The following is a 17,888-nucleotide window of genomic DNA, read 5'->3' on the forward strand; positions in this document are numbered from 1 at the left end:
TTTTCATTTAAGCGATTTAAATAAGCGTTGTGCCGTCTGCCAGAGTCGGTGTGTACATAACAGGCTTATTTAAAGGTAGTGAAATTAAATCGCGTATTCAAACAAACCACTTGGTTGCCTTCCCTGGGACATATATTTTTGTCCCGTATGACAGACGTTGGTACTTGCCGGGTGTCATTGAAAAAATCTCGTTTGGAGATTATTAGACTCTTCGTAAACCCGTATAGTCTTGGATTTCTGCATGTGGATAACTTGCAACATGGCTAAAGTTAAATTTGGAATTTAAAAAACCTAAAAAACAAATTTATTTTTCAAAAACGTTTAACAGGTTTTACTCCATACCTCAAGTAAATAGCAAAATTAACGATGGTACGTAAAACCAACAAAGCAGAAAATAAATGTATACACCTTGATTATTCACAAATGAACTCCTTTCACACAATGACTGTAGAGCATTTCGAATTGCAATATATAAAATGAAGCACTGTGGCTGGAGCTTTTGCAATACACATAACGAGTCTTGGATCGACAAGGCCCACCAGGGTGAAAACAGAATAATACCGTCGATAGAGTCGGAGAACGGCTTTAATCACAAAGATCTCACGCAGAGATTAAACATAATCCCTTATTGAAGAACACTCACCCAAAACAGCTACCGTCGACGTCCATTAGCTTTGTTATGAAAATGTGTGTTTTCACGTTGATTGGTTCACATTATAAACCGCATGTCAGGGCACAATTTTGTTTCTGATATTTGAATTTCTTGTGTTCTACTTAAAATGGTGGTTGGATCTTTTTTCTGTAATTATTAGCGTGAATAGTTCAAATGCCAGAACAAAAATAATTATTTGTATGGCTTGAGGTACATCGTGTGCGCAGAAAAATGTGGCATACAATTTAAGCAATAGATCTTCAATCTTTGTTTACAAACCTAAAAGACAAACGACTGTCAAATCTTACAAAAACAAACCTCTTTGTTTATTGTTCGTACGCGACATGTTTCATAATATATTATTTTGTAGCATTCTCAGAATCACAAAATACTGTACTTTGAACACGCGAATTGTTAATCAAATTTTAGAATGATTTAATTAATATGCAAAGAAACGAAGTTGTACAATTTGAGTGCACATACACTTGCCGTGGTGCAATGTTTCCCAACGGACACAACACAGTACTCCGTGTATTCTCGTAACGAAGACGTTCTGCTTGCGTAGCGGCGTAAGGCAGTGACGTCACGGTTTTGCCATATGTCAGCGCCCTGTCGCTCTGTCGTGAAACATATGCCCGTCTTGTTGCCGATAAAGCGCTCGCCTCCAAACCCCCTCGCTTGACGGTTTGACGCTGCAACTTATCCCTGAGCAATCAGGCCTGAAATCGTGGCCTTGTGCGCAAATTAGCCGGGCACTTTCGCAGGCAGCGAAATGGGCACGTCCGGCGTGGGACAGTGAGTGACGAAAAGGTCAAACGTCGAACGGTTTGATCGGGTACCCATGCACCCAAACTGCCGTAACACAAGCGTTGCAACTGTTTCATTTTAGCATAAGCTTGGCCCGCCACGCCTACAAACGCTTTAGGAAACACCAAATTAGCACAACTGCACTAAAGAACGTGTTATAGTGTGTTACGTGGCACGGATGTTTTGTTTGATTGCAAACACTATCAGCTAAAAATGTCCGTATTTGAAACTAACAGTTGGTATTTTGCCGTTACGCATTTGCGTAGCCCTGCCCGGTTGGTAGAGCTCAAGCAAATGAACACATCACGTTTTGTGTTTTTGATACATAGGTTGGGACGCTATTTTTAAAACTGGTCTGCACCAGAGTCACAGAAATAGTTTCATTTAGCATATGGTGATGTATAAAAAGCAACACCAGTCTAAATTGATGGTGCTATTGACCTACATTTATTGATTAAAGAAGTTACTTAGAAATTCTGTTTATAGTTAAGAAGAAAAACCTACGATAAACTGCTTACATATCAAATAAAGATACATAATGTATTACTTTAAAGATAAAAAAATAATGTAGCATGCACAACAGGGTCGTCTAGGGTAGCACCAATGAGCCCACAAAGCAGTAAAAAAGCACGATCTTGTGAGTAGGACAAATCTCATCGCAATGACAATCAAACAAATTTACCACAAAAAGCGAAGTTACCGACATTATTGCAACCATTGCGAACAACAACAATAACAAAATTCAAATTTTAGTTACTAAAAGTCTCAGTGACGAAACATATATATGTTGTATAGCAAACGTTTTGCTTTTTTAGAACAGAAAAGAAATATGGATAAATCAAACTATCACATACTTTGCCGATTTACATTATAAGAGATCATTGATAAGAAAAACTCAAATATATATGCATTTAAATTATTAGGTATCAGCAGTCAAACAATAATTTTCCTGTCCAATATGGGACAGTCAACGCAAATATAAAAATGATTGTATGTGTGTGTTATAATTTAATTGAATACCCATACATGTTTTAGGGATGACGTATATAGGTCGAAAAACACAGTTTTGCTTGTTTCGTTTTCCGAGAGTTTTCGCTTTCGAATTTTCGTTCATCTCGCCAGAGCGGTCACATTGCGCCCTTCGGCCCAGCCAGGGTGCACGCCCGCAAAACGCGGTAATCAGTGATTACAGAAGCGGAATGAGCGACGGGCGATGTAAAATAAGCGCCACGGCTTTCCCATCCCTCGACCTAGGGCTCTCGACGCGAGCTGGTGCCGGGATTGAAAAAGAGAAAAAACAACGATGGAAAAAAGCCGCCAGATGCCCAATCGCTCTCGGGCCGCTGTGCTACACTCGCTGTTGCCATTTCGGGTTTGGAACCAAACGGGAAAGGCAGGTGGCGGAAGCTGTTATTTGCTTTTTATGTCGTATTACGACAGTGGTCGCTATGTTTGAGAAGGGTTAAGGTTACCGAATGTGGATTCCGCGTACCAGGAAAGGAAGTGTTTTTTTCTTATAGTTAGCGAGAGTTGTTTGTCATAGAAATATTATTTTTGTTTCATGGTGGGGATTTTTTGCTTAAACGGCAGCTTCTAAAATAGATATTAACAGTTTCAAGACGTTTTCATATGTTATTGTTGTGAACCTAAAATGGCTTAGAATTGTTTTGCCAGCGTTCGCCAAACGATGTTCTATCGCCCGTATATTTGCGTTTTATAAGTTTTACAAAAGTTATCTACCAAAGACTTATTTTTTAAGCAGTTCAAACGATATTTTTTTCGAAGTACGACTTTAAATGATTTGCGCTGATTTCTAAAATAAGCCCTCAACAATATAGCGAGGTCGCTTGATTCAAATAAACATTCGCGAAGCAACTTGTTTCGCTTTGATGTCGCCAATTAGACTGAGGATGAGTTCGTTTGTTGAGGACTTCTTAGCGGGGTTTCAAGTATCGAATAAAGAATTGTTTGACGGTAACATCAAGAAAATGACTCCCACCCGTTTGAGTATTGAATTAACCATAGAGCGTGTGTTCAACACCCGTTATTTGAAAATGCTGTCTAATTTCAGGCCTCACGTCCTATTGGTGTAATATATTGGCATAAAATATTAACCTGGTATCAAATTTAATAGATGATTCTAGAAGTAAATGCTTGAAAAGGCGTAAAAGCAGCCACCAGCATTTCAATACTAAAATACGTCTAAAAACGCATTTTAATATCGAATAGAAAACGAATTCTGCACTAGATATGTTTTGTGATGTATATTTTCACCAAAGGAGACAACGTTTAATGCGAAAATTACTATTTAAAGATTTTTTACCATTTGTAGTTTTTGTTTTTAAGTCAGATATGCTTTATGTACATAACTAAACTCCATTTTCATTATTTAGCATTTGATATTATCTAGCAGTACTCACAGGCACAACAAGTGTATAGCAGCCAAATCTCGCTGCCCTGTTTTGAAGTCAGGTTTATGCCAATACCCTTCGGTGTTCATCCCCAACCCTGGGTCGACTCCATTAACAACACTGATAACCGGCATCTAACCAATCAGCAGCAAGACCAGTTTGCAGATCAAGGATCAATGGCGACAACCGCATCCGGAGAGTTTAACGGATTCAGTCACCTTCATCACCATCATCACCATCACAGTTCGGAGCAGTATTACCGCCACGAGCATTATCATCACCACTTTCATCACCCAACCTTTGACAATAACTTTCCATCTTCTGGAGCTTACAACGATCGCGCTGTCAGCCCACCGCCGGACGTCCAAAGCCTTCAGTATAAAGACTGTAACGGACAGAATTCTCTTCATCCAGGCTCCACCGAAAAAGAGAAGCGTCGCGATGAGAACCGGGGTCACTCCCCCAACTACTTGCCACCGATCGCTGACGCTCTTTTGCGACGGGATAACGTCCAGGAACTAAAGAAAATTCAAGGCCAAGTTGACGAGACCCGGTGCTCAGCGAATGATAGTTGCACTAGCTTTGGAAACGAAGACAAAAGCGCTGACATTACAGACTTGGAGGATTTATCCGCAAACACAGTTTCTGCCCATGGTAAGGAAAAGAAAGACGGAGACAAGGTAGAAGACGGCCCCGAGGACTTCTCTGTAAAGACTGAGAGCGAGCACGCTGAAATGACGTATTTTACACGCAACTTCAACCCGTTTAGCAGCGTTAACAACCGCAGCCAACATGAAGATTTGAGTGGATTGATGTCAGTCGACACAACAGGATCAGTTGAGGCTTTCTTTCGTTCCGAACCGTCGCTTTCGAGTACCTCAGCGCAACCTGTGGAGAGTGTGACAACCCTTGCGGCGTCCGGGCACGATGGCCCCAGTTATGCTACGTTGACGCCCCTGCAGCCTTTGCCTCCCATAGGGACTGTGGCCGATAAATACATCCCGGCCAACACAAACAACTACGCCACTTTAATGCAGCAGGAGAAAGCCGACCCTTACTCTAAAATGGGTGGAATGGGTCACAGTCTTCCCCCACTGTCCAACAGAATGATTCTTAACGGTTTGGCAGCACAGACTAGAGGTGGAATGCAGTCACAAGCCGCCCTTGACGCTGTTAACCATGCTGCTGCCGCGGCTGCAGTTGGCCTATCTACGCACTACAATAAAACCGTATCAATGTTGCCGTCCAACATTATTCCACCGCCACCTCCACAGACTTCTAATCACTATGATCCACACATGTTTAGCAGAATCGACCAATGCAACGACGCAAGTGCGGCTCTTCAAGGCGGCCCAGTATTTCCGCCACACCCAGCCGCCTTTTCGCACCAGTACCCGAACACTATCCACGACTTTGCTGCCAATGTGCAGGTCAGCTCACCACCCGAGAGAAGAAACCTGCGCTCTGGGTCGGACCAATGCTCTCTTGATATGCCTAAGACACGTGGCCAAGTTCAGGAAAGATCTAACAGCGGCGGGAACGGGAACACATCAAGTTCCTCTCGTGTTCAGCAAGTCGAAGAGGTGAACACCAAGGAAGTGGCGTCGAAAATCACACAAGAGTTGAAGCGATACAGCATTCCACAGGCCATCTTCGCACAGAGAGTGCTGTGTCGTAGTCAAGGAACCCTTTCTGATCTCTTGCGCAACCCGAAACCTTGGTCCAAGCTGAAGAGCGGACGTGAAACCTTCCGCCGAATGTGGAAGTGGTTACAGGAACCGGAATTTCAACGCATGTCCTCGCTGCGTTTGGCGGGTGAGTGTAAGTTTCACCACGATTTTTTATGTTTATTTTGGTTTGATTTTGTGTTATCTGTCCGTTGGGTTTTGATTGCCTAGCTTCTCGTAATCAAGATTTTGGCAAACTAATATTAACAACATTTTTAGTGTTTTTATTTTTATTTTCAAACTTTCTTTGGCGGTAATGTTGGCACAAAACCAGTTCATTTTTCATTTTTTTTTAAACTATTTTTTTCGCGTGGCTTATCATATTTGAAAGATAATTGTAAGGGACAATTACACAAGTATTTTTAGTTTCAGACTAAAAAAATCCAATATTTTAGAGGCGGGGTTACAGACTGTTTAAACGATCGTGTGGCAAATCGAAATAGTCGGCGACCAACGAGGTCAATCAAACCCACACAAAATCGTTTAGTTACATAATCGCCTAAATATCAATTGAGTGATATCTGAGGTTAATAGCGATGTGAGAACCGTTCACACGGTCCCATTGAAATCGACCTGCAGCCAGCGAAAGCCGGGTCCTTAACCCAACACTTTGCAAAACACAAACAGTCGATATTAAGATGTGCTCGACGGTCGACAATCGATTGAATTTAACGATCATTTTTGTGTTGTGGCGGGAACTAGGAGAAAAGCCTCGGATATTTGGGGACAGTTTCCGACTCGATTGATTTTAGGTGAAACTTTAATCGCATGTTGTGAGCGATTTTTCGCGCCCTTTTGGCGGCCCGTATCGGTTGCCTAAAATGTACCTGTCGGTTACAAAGACTAAACTTGAGTATTACTGTATAAGCCTAAATGAAAAAAAGCTTAGGTATCAAAGAGTCTAGCGTTAAACCATGACGTTTTTTGTCATTTCTTGTCTTTAATAGTATTATTAGTCAGCTTAATAACGCCATTTTGACCAGACTCTTTTATATATCTAATAAAAAAGAGCCTCTTGAAATGCGTTTCCAACAAACATCAATCGTTTGATTGTATTTGACATAAATGTGCAAGAAATGGCAATCTTGCCATTGTGAGAATGAAGCGAAATTTTTAGATGTAAAATCGGTCTGCCATTTTGAATACGCATTTGCTTTGGTAAAATACGCCAGCAGGTCGCGACCTGTGTTCGTCCATCCGACAAGTCATTACTGGCGCGCAGTCTAATTACGGCAGATGGGGAATCGGGGCACGGACAGCAGAGCAGACCACAATGGTCCAGCGCACTGATTATATCCAGCTCGGCCAGTCGCCCAGCGCGTATGTTCATTACTAATGACATGCTGAGGGAAATAGCCTGACCATGCCGCCGTTGCGGTCCACGGGTCTCCTGGGTATTGGCGCGCGCCTCATAATGAAGTGCCCGCTTCTAATCCCCGCCTGGCACGGCATAGTGCACCAGGCAACGATGTATTGCCCTGTAAACAGCTCGCCGCGTTTTAGAACCTAATGCATCATGGAAAACCCCTTGGACTGAAGACAGTCCTTATCCCTATAGGTCTTTGTTGCCAGTTATTAGAAATTTAAGCAACATCACAATGTTTTTCCGAACCTTATTAGGGACAGGACCATTTTTGTCCCAGTATTACTATTGCCTTGATGTAGTAAAAAAACAAATAATTGGTGAAAAAATATTGTCACGAACTCACGTTAACCGTTCACCGAATTCGAGTCCACGGACCCGAGGTTGAAAAACTTGCTTTAGAAAGTAAATACTTGTACACATTATTAAAAACACTTCGTCAAATCCTATTAAAAAAATTAAAAAATTGTTCTGAGTGTGTCCTGACCTTGTTTTGACCAGAAACGATAACAGCATCACGTCATTGTGGTAACATTGACAAAAGCCTTTTCGTATTTACTAAGACTCCACTCTTACTATACAGCGCTTTATGTTTGCATAAGGGGAATTTTAGGAAAAACAGGATGCAATGGGTTAAGCATGTCGGTTTTCCACAGACAAAAGAGCGTACATCAGATTAGGTTGGGGCTACTTTCTAGTGGTACAATAAGCAGAAGGAATGGCCAAGGCTTTTGCATCTTACTCCGTCTCTATCTGGCACCTGGCCTATGTACCCTATCGATTTTTTTGGACACGAGCCGCCCGTTGACGTAACAGCACCCTACCATTATGCTCCTGCAATCCAGAGTCTGACGTCATCTCACTAGAGTCGAAATAAATAACGGCAGCCTGTTTCTGTGATTAAAACCTGTTATTCGTGTAGAAACATAGGTAACTTAATTACTACATACACGAGCATCCGCAAGCTACGTTGTATCTCACTGTCATATGATGTCTTTGTTATACAGGGTCGGAAAAGTATTTAAACTTTCAAAGTATAAAATTAAAGTAAAAGGAAAGCCACTTTTATAAGTTTTATGCATTAGTTTATGCTTTAACGTCGTGAGTCACCAAGTTTGAATCATAAGATCGAACTCTTTGTGGTTAAATGCAAGCTACTGATGGCTTTACAAGTTCAATCCTTTTTTGGTGAAAGGTCAGACAGGCATACAATGTCAAAAGAAAACCAAACAGAATTTCAAACTATTGAATCCACAGGTCTGCGTTTTAAACAAACAAAACCTCTGAAAAAAAACAGGTCTTTGCAAACTATTTGTTTTTTCAACATTGTGAGTTTGTGTACATTTTTCGCGGCTTTCGCTAAGCGAGTTTCACCCCGCGCAAAAAATCGTTTTCAATCGAATTTTTAGCGTCAACCAAATTTCAACAATGAGTGCGTGGGGTCACAAAGTCCCTGTGCAGTGCCGCCATCCCCAACGAAATCGGCGTCAACCTCTTAAATTAACTTACCTAACAACAAATGCGCTTACAAATCTGCAGCCGTGTGCTAATAGCAAAATGCGGAAATAGAGGATTTACAAAGCATACCCCAAAATCGGATTACACTTGGAAAAAATCTGTTCAAAAGGTTGTGTTTTATCATGTATTCGCATATATTCTGGTATTGTGCGCTACGTTTGTTTAAAGTACGTCGTTTTCCGAATAACAGCTTCCATTCCTCAGCCGCGGGAAATTCGCAATCATTTGAGGTCGTGTCTGGGGTCAGGGTCAGAGTAATAATCGATACATTCATACCGTTTCATGTAAGCGACACAAACCTCACTAGGTCAAATGTGATGACGCAGTAATAAAGATTTGAATTAAATCGACTGCCTATTTTTTCTAAGAGCAAATACTGTACGTTGCAATATTATTCACCGTTAAGGCAAATTTGATGACTAAAATGTTTGACTTTTTAATGTTTTTAAGCTTTGTATATTCAACACAAAATGCAAATTTCTTGTTTTTTGTACTTAATGGGTTTCGGTAAATTGCTTAGTTACACCCAGTTGGCTGGATGACTCTTTCAAGTGAACTTTACAGGCGTTTCGTGAGAGATACATTTACCGTAATGGCCACCGTACGAAATGGCTTCTTGGCCCTCCGAGCCCGAACGAATGACCAACGCAATTTCGTGGCATTCGCAAACTGCATGCTAGTGGTTCCCAAGGGCGCGAGAACGTCCGAAAAAATCGATACCCAAAACTGCATACTCATTGCACAGGAGTGAACTGAAGGCGCGGGTATAACGTCTTGCTTTGGCCGTCGTAGCTCGGAGCAAGAGTCGCTGAGAATATTGAAAATGGCCTGCTCGCTTGACAACATATGTGGCTGACTGCCTCGAAACATAAAGTACCTCAGCCAGTCATATTTAACTTTATATTTTCTGGTAACAAACTACAGCCCTATAAGCGCTTACGGACGTGGAAATATTTGGCATGATAGTTTAGCGGCTGTTACTTTAACGTTAATTATTTTGGTCGCTGATATAAAACATACGTAAATACCAGTGTGAAAAACAAACGGTTTTTTTATTTTTGCTTTGCGGGCTTTGGCGTTTATTTTACATTCAAATTTAAGTCACACAGCTTTTGGTAAACTGTTCAATATGTTTAGAAAAGTTTCGGTTTTATGCATTTGCGGCAAAGAAAGCACATACGCTTCCTTACTTAATTTCTAATAATGTAGTCTTAACTCACAACAAATAGCTTCAAAGTACTCAGACAAAAACTCACAGCTGAAAATATGTTTTGGAAGTTCCATGGTTTTGTGGTTGATTTCGTCCAGAATAACGACATGGACAACGTTTTGGGGTGTATCTTTTTTGACCACTTTAACAAATCAAAGTGTAGGCCGTTCAAACACAAGCAGTATTTGTTTTGGTTTACATTTGTCTAACGTAAATTTTGATTTTAAGTTAAAAAATACCCAAAAACGAAAGAAAGAAGCTTCAAAAAGATTATCACAATAGCTTATGACAATAAAGCATTCTGTTTTTGTGCAAAAAGATAAATATGTATGGGTAAGCAGCCTACAACGCAGCTCCAGCAGAATATTAAAATCGTTTAATAATTCGCAACTGTGTTGTTCGCTAAAGTTTCAATTGGTTCCCTTCGCATTTTCGTCCGATGGTAATTTTAACTTTTCCGCGTTGGAACATTGCGACAAGTGCCCCTTAATTGCGCTTAGATGGCCGACGTTGAGTGTTTGCACAGAGCGTGTACCGATTGTCTCCTGTTTCAAAACGAGTCACCGGTGTTGGGGGTACTGTGATGTCACGTGACGCTTTTGGGGTCCTTTAATATCAACGTTTGTCATATTCAACTATGACATAATCTTCTAACAACAAATATGGTCCATACAATAAACTACTATAATGCTGGATAATTTTTTTGTGCTGGTAAATCTGTTTAATTACAAGCCACTGTCACTGATTTATTCAAACATGTGACACTAACCTCTTCAAACGAAAAAAATGGTAAAACTGCCCAAAACAAGTTTTAGACAAAATGTGGTTAATATATATGCATGCGTGTACTTATATTCAAAGTATGACTTTGTTTTAGACTACCCTGAGCTTTACCACTGAATCTTGCCCATAAAAAACAGCCTTTACTAAGCAACGTTAATTACAAAGCCGGCTTATACTGCATCGTAGATGCTGATTGTTATCGATCGCAAAAAACAAGGATTCGTTCTTGTCCGAATTGTAAACTACTTTAATTGTTTTTGAACAGTTGCATTTAGTTTTTGGGCGAAACTCCATGTTTTGAATCGATATATACAAACTCTTTGATAAAAGTTGGCACATGCGAAGTCCAATTTCGCAAATCATAGGCTGTACAAAGTTTTCAAGATTGATCAAGTAACGCGTAAATATTTCTTATTTCGCAACACTATATTAATAAGTATAGAAAACGCCTGTTTAATAAGTTTTGATATAGTTTTGCAACAAGACTTTACTGAGCAGTTGCATCTAAAAAAGAAGGACGCCATTTTGTTTTTGAGGTAGCCTTGACACGTTATATGATGTCTCACATCTGCAGATTTTAAAGTACAATTAAAGTGTGAAGTCAAACTCAGTTCCGAATAACGATGTCAATTTGAACGAAATCGTATACTTCTCACAATTTACAAAAAAAACGTTGGGGTCTTTTTTTGCTCATAGGTTCGTATGGTTGGGATAATTTCTTTATAGCACCATACCGTTTTACGATTCTACATTAGCTAACCACAAATCTCAAGCACCTACAATGGCTTGTTTGCCATTGCAATAAGGGCGAATATCAACACCATTGATTGATTATGTAGTGTTTTACAAATTTAGAAACCTTGCCTTAAAAATATTTAGGACCCCCTAAATTCGAACGAATGTAATTGTGTGAAAGTTGTACTTGAAAGTAACTGCCTTCCAAATACAAAAACAATTTTGATGTATAATTTGAAGTACAGTTTAAGCAAAATACGGTAAAAGTCGCAGAAACCTTAACTTAAACGCGTTTTCAAACACAGGAATATATTTCGTCATGATCAAGAGTCCAAAGTCCGCAATAGACTATACTTGCTGTTTTTGCTCATAGTTTACAATAAAGAACTTAGGCACTAGTAGGTTTTGATAGGGTAAAATAATTTGAATACGAAAGCAATTATTGCTACTTTTTGTAACATAAACCCCCACTTGTGTAAAGTTTTAACTTGACCTTGACCCCCTAACGGTTTTGTCCACTCTCGGCGCTGTGTAAGTGTGTATGATATAAATCAAACACCAATGCGCCCAACCATGCGTATTGGTGCATAAACGGATTTGATTGCTTGAAAACCGAATCGCGACAGTTCTAGTGCAATCCAACATCATGCCATCAACTGCCACTGACAGAATAGCGTAAGTGCACACGCAATCGCACATGCGTTCGCGGACGGGCACACACACGTAAGCGAGCGGCAGATGCGAGAGGCTGGTGCGGCCGGTAGCAGATGCGTTGTTGCGAGCTTATTTCGTTGGTTGAGGAGCCCCTTCATTCGCAAAGAGCGCGGAATTAAAGCCGAAACAAAGAGCGCGGTGGTCGCGGCTCTTGATTGGTACCATCCCTTTATGCCCGATTGTTCTGTAGTAAAACATCAGAGGACAGATTGCGGCTTGTCACAGGTTCTGTAATGAAGACATTTGAGAAATGAAAATGCCCACCTTTTTAATCTTTGACTTGCTACAGATATGTCATAAAATGGCGTAAAGAATATTTAATAAACTATAGTAAGACTGATAAATCATGGAAATGATGAGCAATTTTATTTCAAAACATCTAATTTGCAGATACGATTGAAGTGTATAACAACGAAAAGGGGTAAAAGTGCTTATGTGATAAAAACTATTTAATATCGGCTTTATTTCGAAAGAAACAAATCATCAACTTAATTACTTTAATAGGTACAAGTGTTCCGCCTAGGTGACAGGGCTGGTGTTTTATATTCGACAAAATGTTTACATATCTTTCAATAATCAAAAAGTAAATACAATGTGATGCTTCCCTATAATAGCAAAATGACACCCATAAAATTGCAAAATGTTCGTACAGCATACGAGGTTCATACACCATAATATTTTTAAATACGATTACTGTTTTCAAAACCGCCAATGTTTATCAAAGATACACAGCGAAATATAGGTCGCATAATTACCATTGGAGCGCACATGTCATCCCCATCTGTCTGCGAAAGACAACCAAACAAAAGCGGTTGATTGTAAGGGTCACACGCCGCGAGTTGATACGCGGTCAAGATCTATTTATCAAAATCTAAAAGCGCTTTGAAATGTTCAAAAACGAATTACAATTCCTCATGACATCATTAGTAATGCAGGGCCCGTACTGCATTAGCAAATAGAAGTGCACGTCCTTCTTCGCAATATACCTTGTACAAAAAGCAAAAACACAATCAACCTTTCTTTTCAGTTTGGATATAAAATCACGCAAGTACTATATTTTAGACACGATTCTTAAAGCCCGAGCGATTATCAGCAAAAAGGCTCAGCAATTTTTATTTATTTGATTATGACACAAGTTTAGCAAAGATCAGGTCTCCGTTTAGTGAACATATTTGTTATTTACATAGTTTGTCTGGATCATTTGCCTTTTAGTGATTTCCACAGGGTGACGCTATACCCATAAAACAGCAACGCATAAACGTATCACCGCAGACTGCGGCTTAGAATGCAGAAGCTTTGTTCAGGCAAAGGTGAATCTGCTACCGGGTCTGCTTGCGGCACGTCTTGCAGGATTGCGCCACGCCTTTTCCGATGATTTTTCGTAGCCGTATTTTCGTTCATTCCCGTCTGCTGCTCGGGTACAGACCACTAACAAGGCCCGAGGTCCCGAGCGACGCGAGGCACATGCCGAGAGCGGGCTTTCACCGCATTTCTTACTCTCCTATTTTCGGTTAAGTCCCGACGGTCGAGGCTTTGCGCGTCGTTGTGCCATTCCTCTTCTTCACAAGGGGACAGCGTGGATGGGCGCTCGCGCTTTTCTCATGGTGGCAATATCGCATGTGGGTAAAATGATTTGCAGGCCATGCGCCTTCGGGATTTTCGGTAATTGCTAACTGGATGAACACACGCGGTTGGGTTAAAATTTGTGCAGCTAGCCGCTTTTCTATAGCCGGTTGACGAGCGGTGGCGTTGATGGCTGAGTGCGCTAATGCCCGCGCAAATCAAATTTACAAGATGTTGGCGTTTCGACTCAGGTCGCGGCGTTGAGAGACCGCCGGAATTGAGCGCGAAAAATAGCTTTTCAATCACTGCTGCGTGCGCTTATAGGCCGCGCGTAATTGAATTCCAGCGCCTTACAAGCGCGAAGAGCGACATAGCACCGCATTAAAGTGGAACTTTGAACTTGGCCAAGCGCGGGACCGAAAATCCCATGCACCAAAATTCGTCGTTTTTATCGTGCGACGATTTATCGGTTGCTCAATCGGCAGCGTAAACTACGCTTAACTATATTTATCGCGACCTGCATGCCCCACCTGTCCGCTCACGTCAGACATAGTCCGCTAAAGGCCAAAGTGGCTTTCTCGACGCGTTTTCTACTGATTTTTCGGCACCTTTATTCAATTTTCGCGATGTATAACATCTCAAAACCGCAAGCGGTCGCCCGTGATTCGATTAGGACGAAGGGCGGGACGACGGTTCATGCAAGGCTCCATGCCTCCATCCCGAGTCAGTGCAATAACGCAAGCGCAGTCAAGGCGCGCGAGTGAGCCCGCCTGTCGGCCGCGAACAAAAATATTATTGAAAATAGCCAACGGAAAAATTTGCTAAAACATGGTCGTCTCGCTAAGGAATTGATAATGTCGGCAGTGATCTAATAGCGGGGAGGTAAATTCGAGGCCGGATTATAAAGGAAATTTGGCATGGTCGGGGACGCCATCGATTCTTTGCGGCGACCTTGGTAATCAGATCACTGCTAGATGAAAATGGGGGCCAAAAAATATATACCTATACCCATCCATAGTTTCACGCTCTTTGCTTGGCTTGGTATGGCTATTATCACAGTCTCGGTCTTTCCGCCCAGGCCGCAACGGTTGCGTGTTAAATTGATTGACGATTTTTTGCTCTCTGTTATGCTGCGTACTTAACGATCGCCAATTCAGGTGTTTTTGAAGTTACGATTAAAAATGCACCGTTTAGGTACGTCATTAAGCATTTTAGCGTGTTTTAGAACTACTATTTAAATATATCAACAGAGATATATGTATTTTACACCAACTACTTCATTTAAATTAAAAACATGAATTATTGCATTTAGGCATTTTACAAACCATACACATATCCCCCACAGTTATGCTTCGGACATTTAATTCTTTACCCAGCCGGTTCTAAATTTGTCCTTTTTGTTCGTTTGCCGTCCGTCGTTTTGCACTAATTCAATTTACGCGAAAGAGCTTTTAGGCTGGATGCTACAATCTCTTGCCGTTCAACTCGCGTGCACTTGCGAAGTTTTTGTTTATGCACCGACGTGCGGTTTTTTTAAAAGACGTCCAACGTCTTGTTAAGCAATGTTTTCTATTGTGCGTCATGTCCCTAATGGACTTGTAAGCTTGATATAAAACATTAGAAAACAACAACTTTGTTTAGATCAACAAAACTACTTTGTTTTAGATCATACAAAGTTAATTGTGTTTAGTGATGGTTTATTTGCCATGTTGCAAAAAATATAAATATATTTATTCATTTGATTTGCATTAACATTTCTAAACCCGATATAAAAGGTTTTAACCCATTAAGTTTACACGCATTTTGCTCATGCATATGCTGTGAAGTAAACACTTTACAGAATGCATCAGTCTGTATTGTGTTTTGTTATTGTTTATACCTGGCTTTGTATTTAAAATTGATCGTTAAACGTTTCGTTTTTTTTCTGCAGCTTGCAAACGAAAGGAGGATGACAAACCATGCGACAGTCAAAACCCAGCACCAAAGAAGCCACGTTTGGTATTCACAGATCTTCAGCGCAGAACGCTTCACGCAATCTTCAAAGACAGCAAGCGACCCTCAAAGGAGATGCAGGTAACCACTTGTAACTTTTTCTAAAACAAATAGCTTGTACGGCGTTGACTAAAAGAAAGATTAAATGAAACTGGAATGGATCAATGAAACCAATTAAGTTGATTCAAAGTTAAAACAAACTTACGGTCTAGCTGCAGTCATGAATCACCAATCAATGCCCTTAACTGTTTTGCGCTCTACAACGTTGTGCAGCTATTTCCGGCTTGTTGGTTATTTTAGTGCTTTTGTGTCACTATGTTTTCTTTCACCAAGCGAAATATACTCAACTCAATGCAACTGCACTCAAATCTAACAGTGTGAATAAAGAACTATTTGAAACCTTTATTTTATTTTATGCATATTTAGTTGGTTACACAAAATAATAGGTTAAATTTAAATTAAAGTAAAACTGTTTGGTTTTTAGGTTCAAATCGCTCAACAACTCGGCCTAGAAGTAACCACCGTCAGCAATTTCTTTATGAACGCCCGCAGAAGAAGTCTGGACAAGTGGCAAGACGACGAATCGTGCAAAGAAAACTCGTCCCTAAGTCCCGGATCGGATCATCCATCCAACCAGCATGGCCAGCCAGGAGGATTTGATCATCCTGGAGCACATGATCCACGTTCCTCTTACTCCAACGCCGGAGATCACCTAATGTCCTCCGGAACACATCTCTCCTTCCCTTCCTCGCATCATCTTCATCATCACAACCTCCAGCAACAGCAACAGAATTTGGTACAGGCAAATCCTATGTTAGGTTCAGCACACCTTGCATCATCAGGTCTGATCCACTCGTATCAAGCAAAACAGCAGCTTCTCTGCTCAGACCTCCAGCAGCCGCATGCCTCACCGCGATAATCCACAAACAGCCACAAAGGCTCGTAAATCAATTATTAAGATTCGTTCTAATAGTGAGAAATGGACCACAGAACTTACGGAATTTCCAAGCGTATAGTTTTGGCGCTCATTATGTTCAAATGGTGCTTGCATAAATGGTTATTGTGATGCACAACATTCCCTTGTGTACAACTGAGATTATGTTTCAATTTTGTTTTACTGCACACAACGCGTCTGTATATAGCGGAGCACACACCGGTGTTACCGGGGCACCTTTGTAACTTATATGTATTTATATTGTTACCTTTCCCATACCATCATCTTATTCTATACACCTGGCAAGTTCCGCCCGGAAGAGGTGATTCGGTGCATCATCTTAATTTACAGCGTTTCTGAACTTTTAGCGAAATTGTGCTATTACTTGGCGACTTAAAAGCGTTCCTATATGTTTGTTTTTCTTACCCTTCCGTTTTGTTGTTCTTCAACCAAAGATGATTGTACTGCACGTGTATGTAAGTCGATGTCATTTACTGATGACGTCACTAGTTGTTGATGACGTTACCGCTATATGAGGGAAACCCCTATTCATTTCTTCATACAACTAATTTTGTTTGTATTGTCAAATGGCTGACTGCTGCATTAAGACAATCGTAATAACCGCTGTCTGCTTACATATAAACTTATATAATTGCACACCATTCTACCTCGCCAAGATTTCCGCACGAGCTGAGCGAAAATCATAGCTGTTATCTGTAATGCTGACAACAGTATGTAATGCAGAAAATAACAACAAACAAACAACTATTTTATAACTTCTCAATCTTGTTTACTAACCTGTTCTTCGCATTTTCCTTATTAAGGCCTGTCATGGTCTGACATTTGACATTGTTACACTTCCGTACTTCTCGACAACTGTGAACGTTTCTTCTCATATATACATATCTATGTGTGTGCTCATTTGTTCTTATGTTCTCACTTCTCGCCCACGTTTCTCTCGTTTTCATAATCGTCAATCGACCATATATTTCCAAGTTTTAGCAAAGCTTTGAACTAACATGTGTGCAATGCCATATCTAACTGGTCGAATTGTCCAATTTGTCGATAGCGCTACCACTGTCATCTTTCCCCTGTTTCTTTTGATTCAATGCTTGCTTTAGAATTCGCACTATAGGTAAAGCAACGCACTCTTAACGGGTAACTAAAATTTTTGTTTTTTCCGTTAGGTGGCGAAGTGAGTACGTGTTTTTTCTTCAATTGCTTCCAGTATTTTCGTTTATGGCGTGTTGACATTTTTTTAATTCACCACTGGTCTTCATTAAATTCAACACGCTTAGTTGTTTTTGTTTCTGATTACAGAGAGGCATAGGAAGTTTTGGTAGTTTTATTATTAACTGAAAGTTTAGTTTGTATTTGCTTTAACCCTCGTTTGGAGCTCAATTTTCAATTGACTTGAGATAAATGTAGGTAGGACCGGCCGTTAACAATTATTATTTGTGTACTATTTAAGTGTTACAA

At 40.5% G+C, this 17,888-nt stretch overlaps 1 protein-coding gene across 2 annotated transcripts; it reads left to right on the forward strand.

Moving 5' to 3' along the window:
• Positions 1 to 3,827: 3,827 nt before the first annotated feature.
• On the forward strand, positions 3,828 to 17,706 carry LOC145232668 (uncharacterized). 2 transcript variants are annotated; one of them, XM_080097332.1, is made up of 3 exons: positions 3,828 to 5,685; positions 15,414 to 15,556; positions 15,960 to 17,706. In XM_080097332.1, exons 1-3 carry the CDS (start codon positions 3,936 to 3,938, stop codon positions 16,392 to 16,394), a joined length of 2,328 nt encoding a protein of 775 aa, XP_079953458.1. In that variant the 5' UTR covers positions 3,828 to 3,935; the 3' UTR covers positions 16,395 to 17,706. The 2 variants fall into 2 exon arrangements, with proteins under 2 accessions (XP_079953458.1, XP_079953457.1); XM_080097331.1 differs by having other exon boundaries at positions 3,829 to 5,691.
• Positions 17,707 to 17,888: the final 182 nt, after the last annotated feature.

Source organism: Phallusia mammillata, chromosome 6 (genome assembly GCF_965637545.1).
Source record: "Phallusia mammillata chromosome 6, kaPhaMamm4.hap1.1, whole genome shotgun sequence".
Taxonomy (NCBI): domain Eukaryota; kingdom Metazoa; phylum Chordata; class Ascidiacea; order Phlebobranchia; family Ascidiidae; genus Phallusia; species Phallusia mammillata.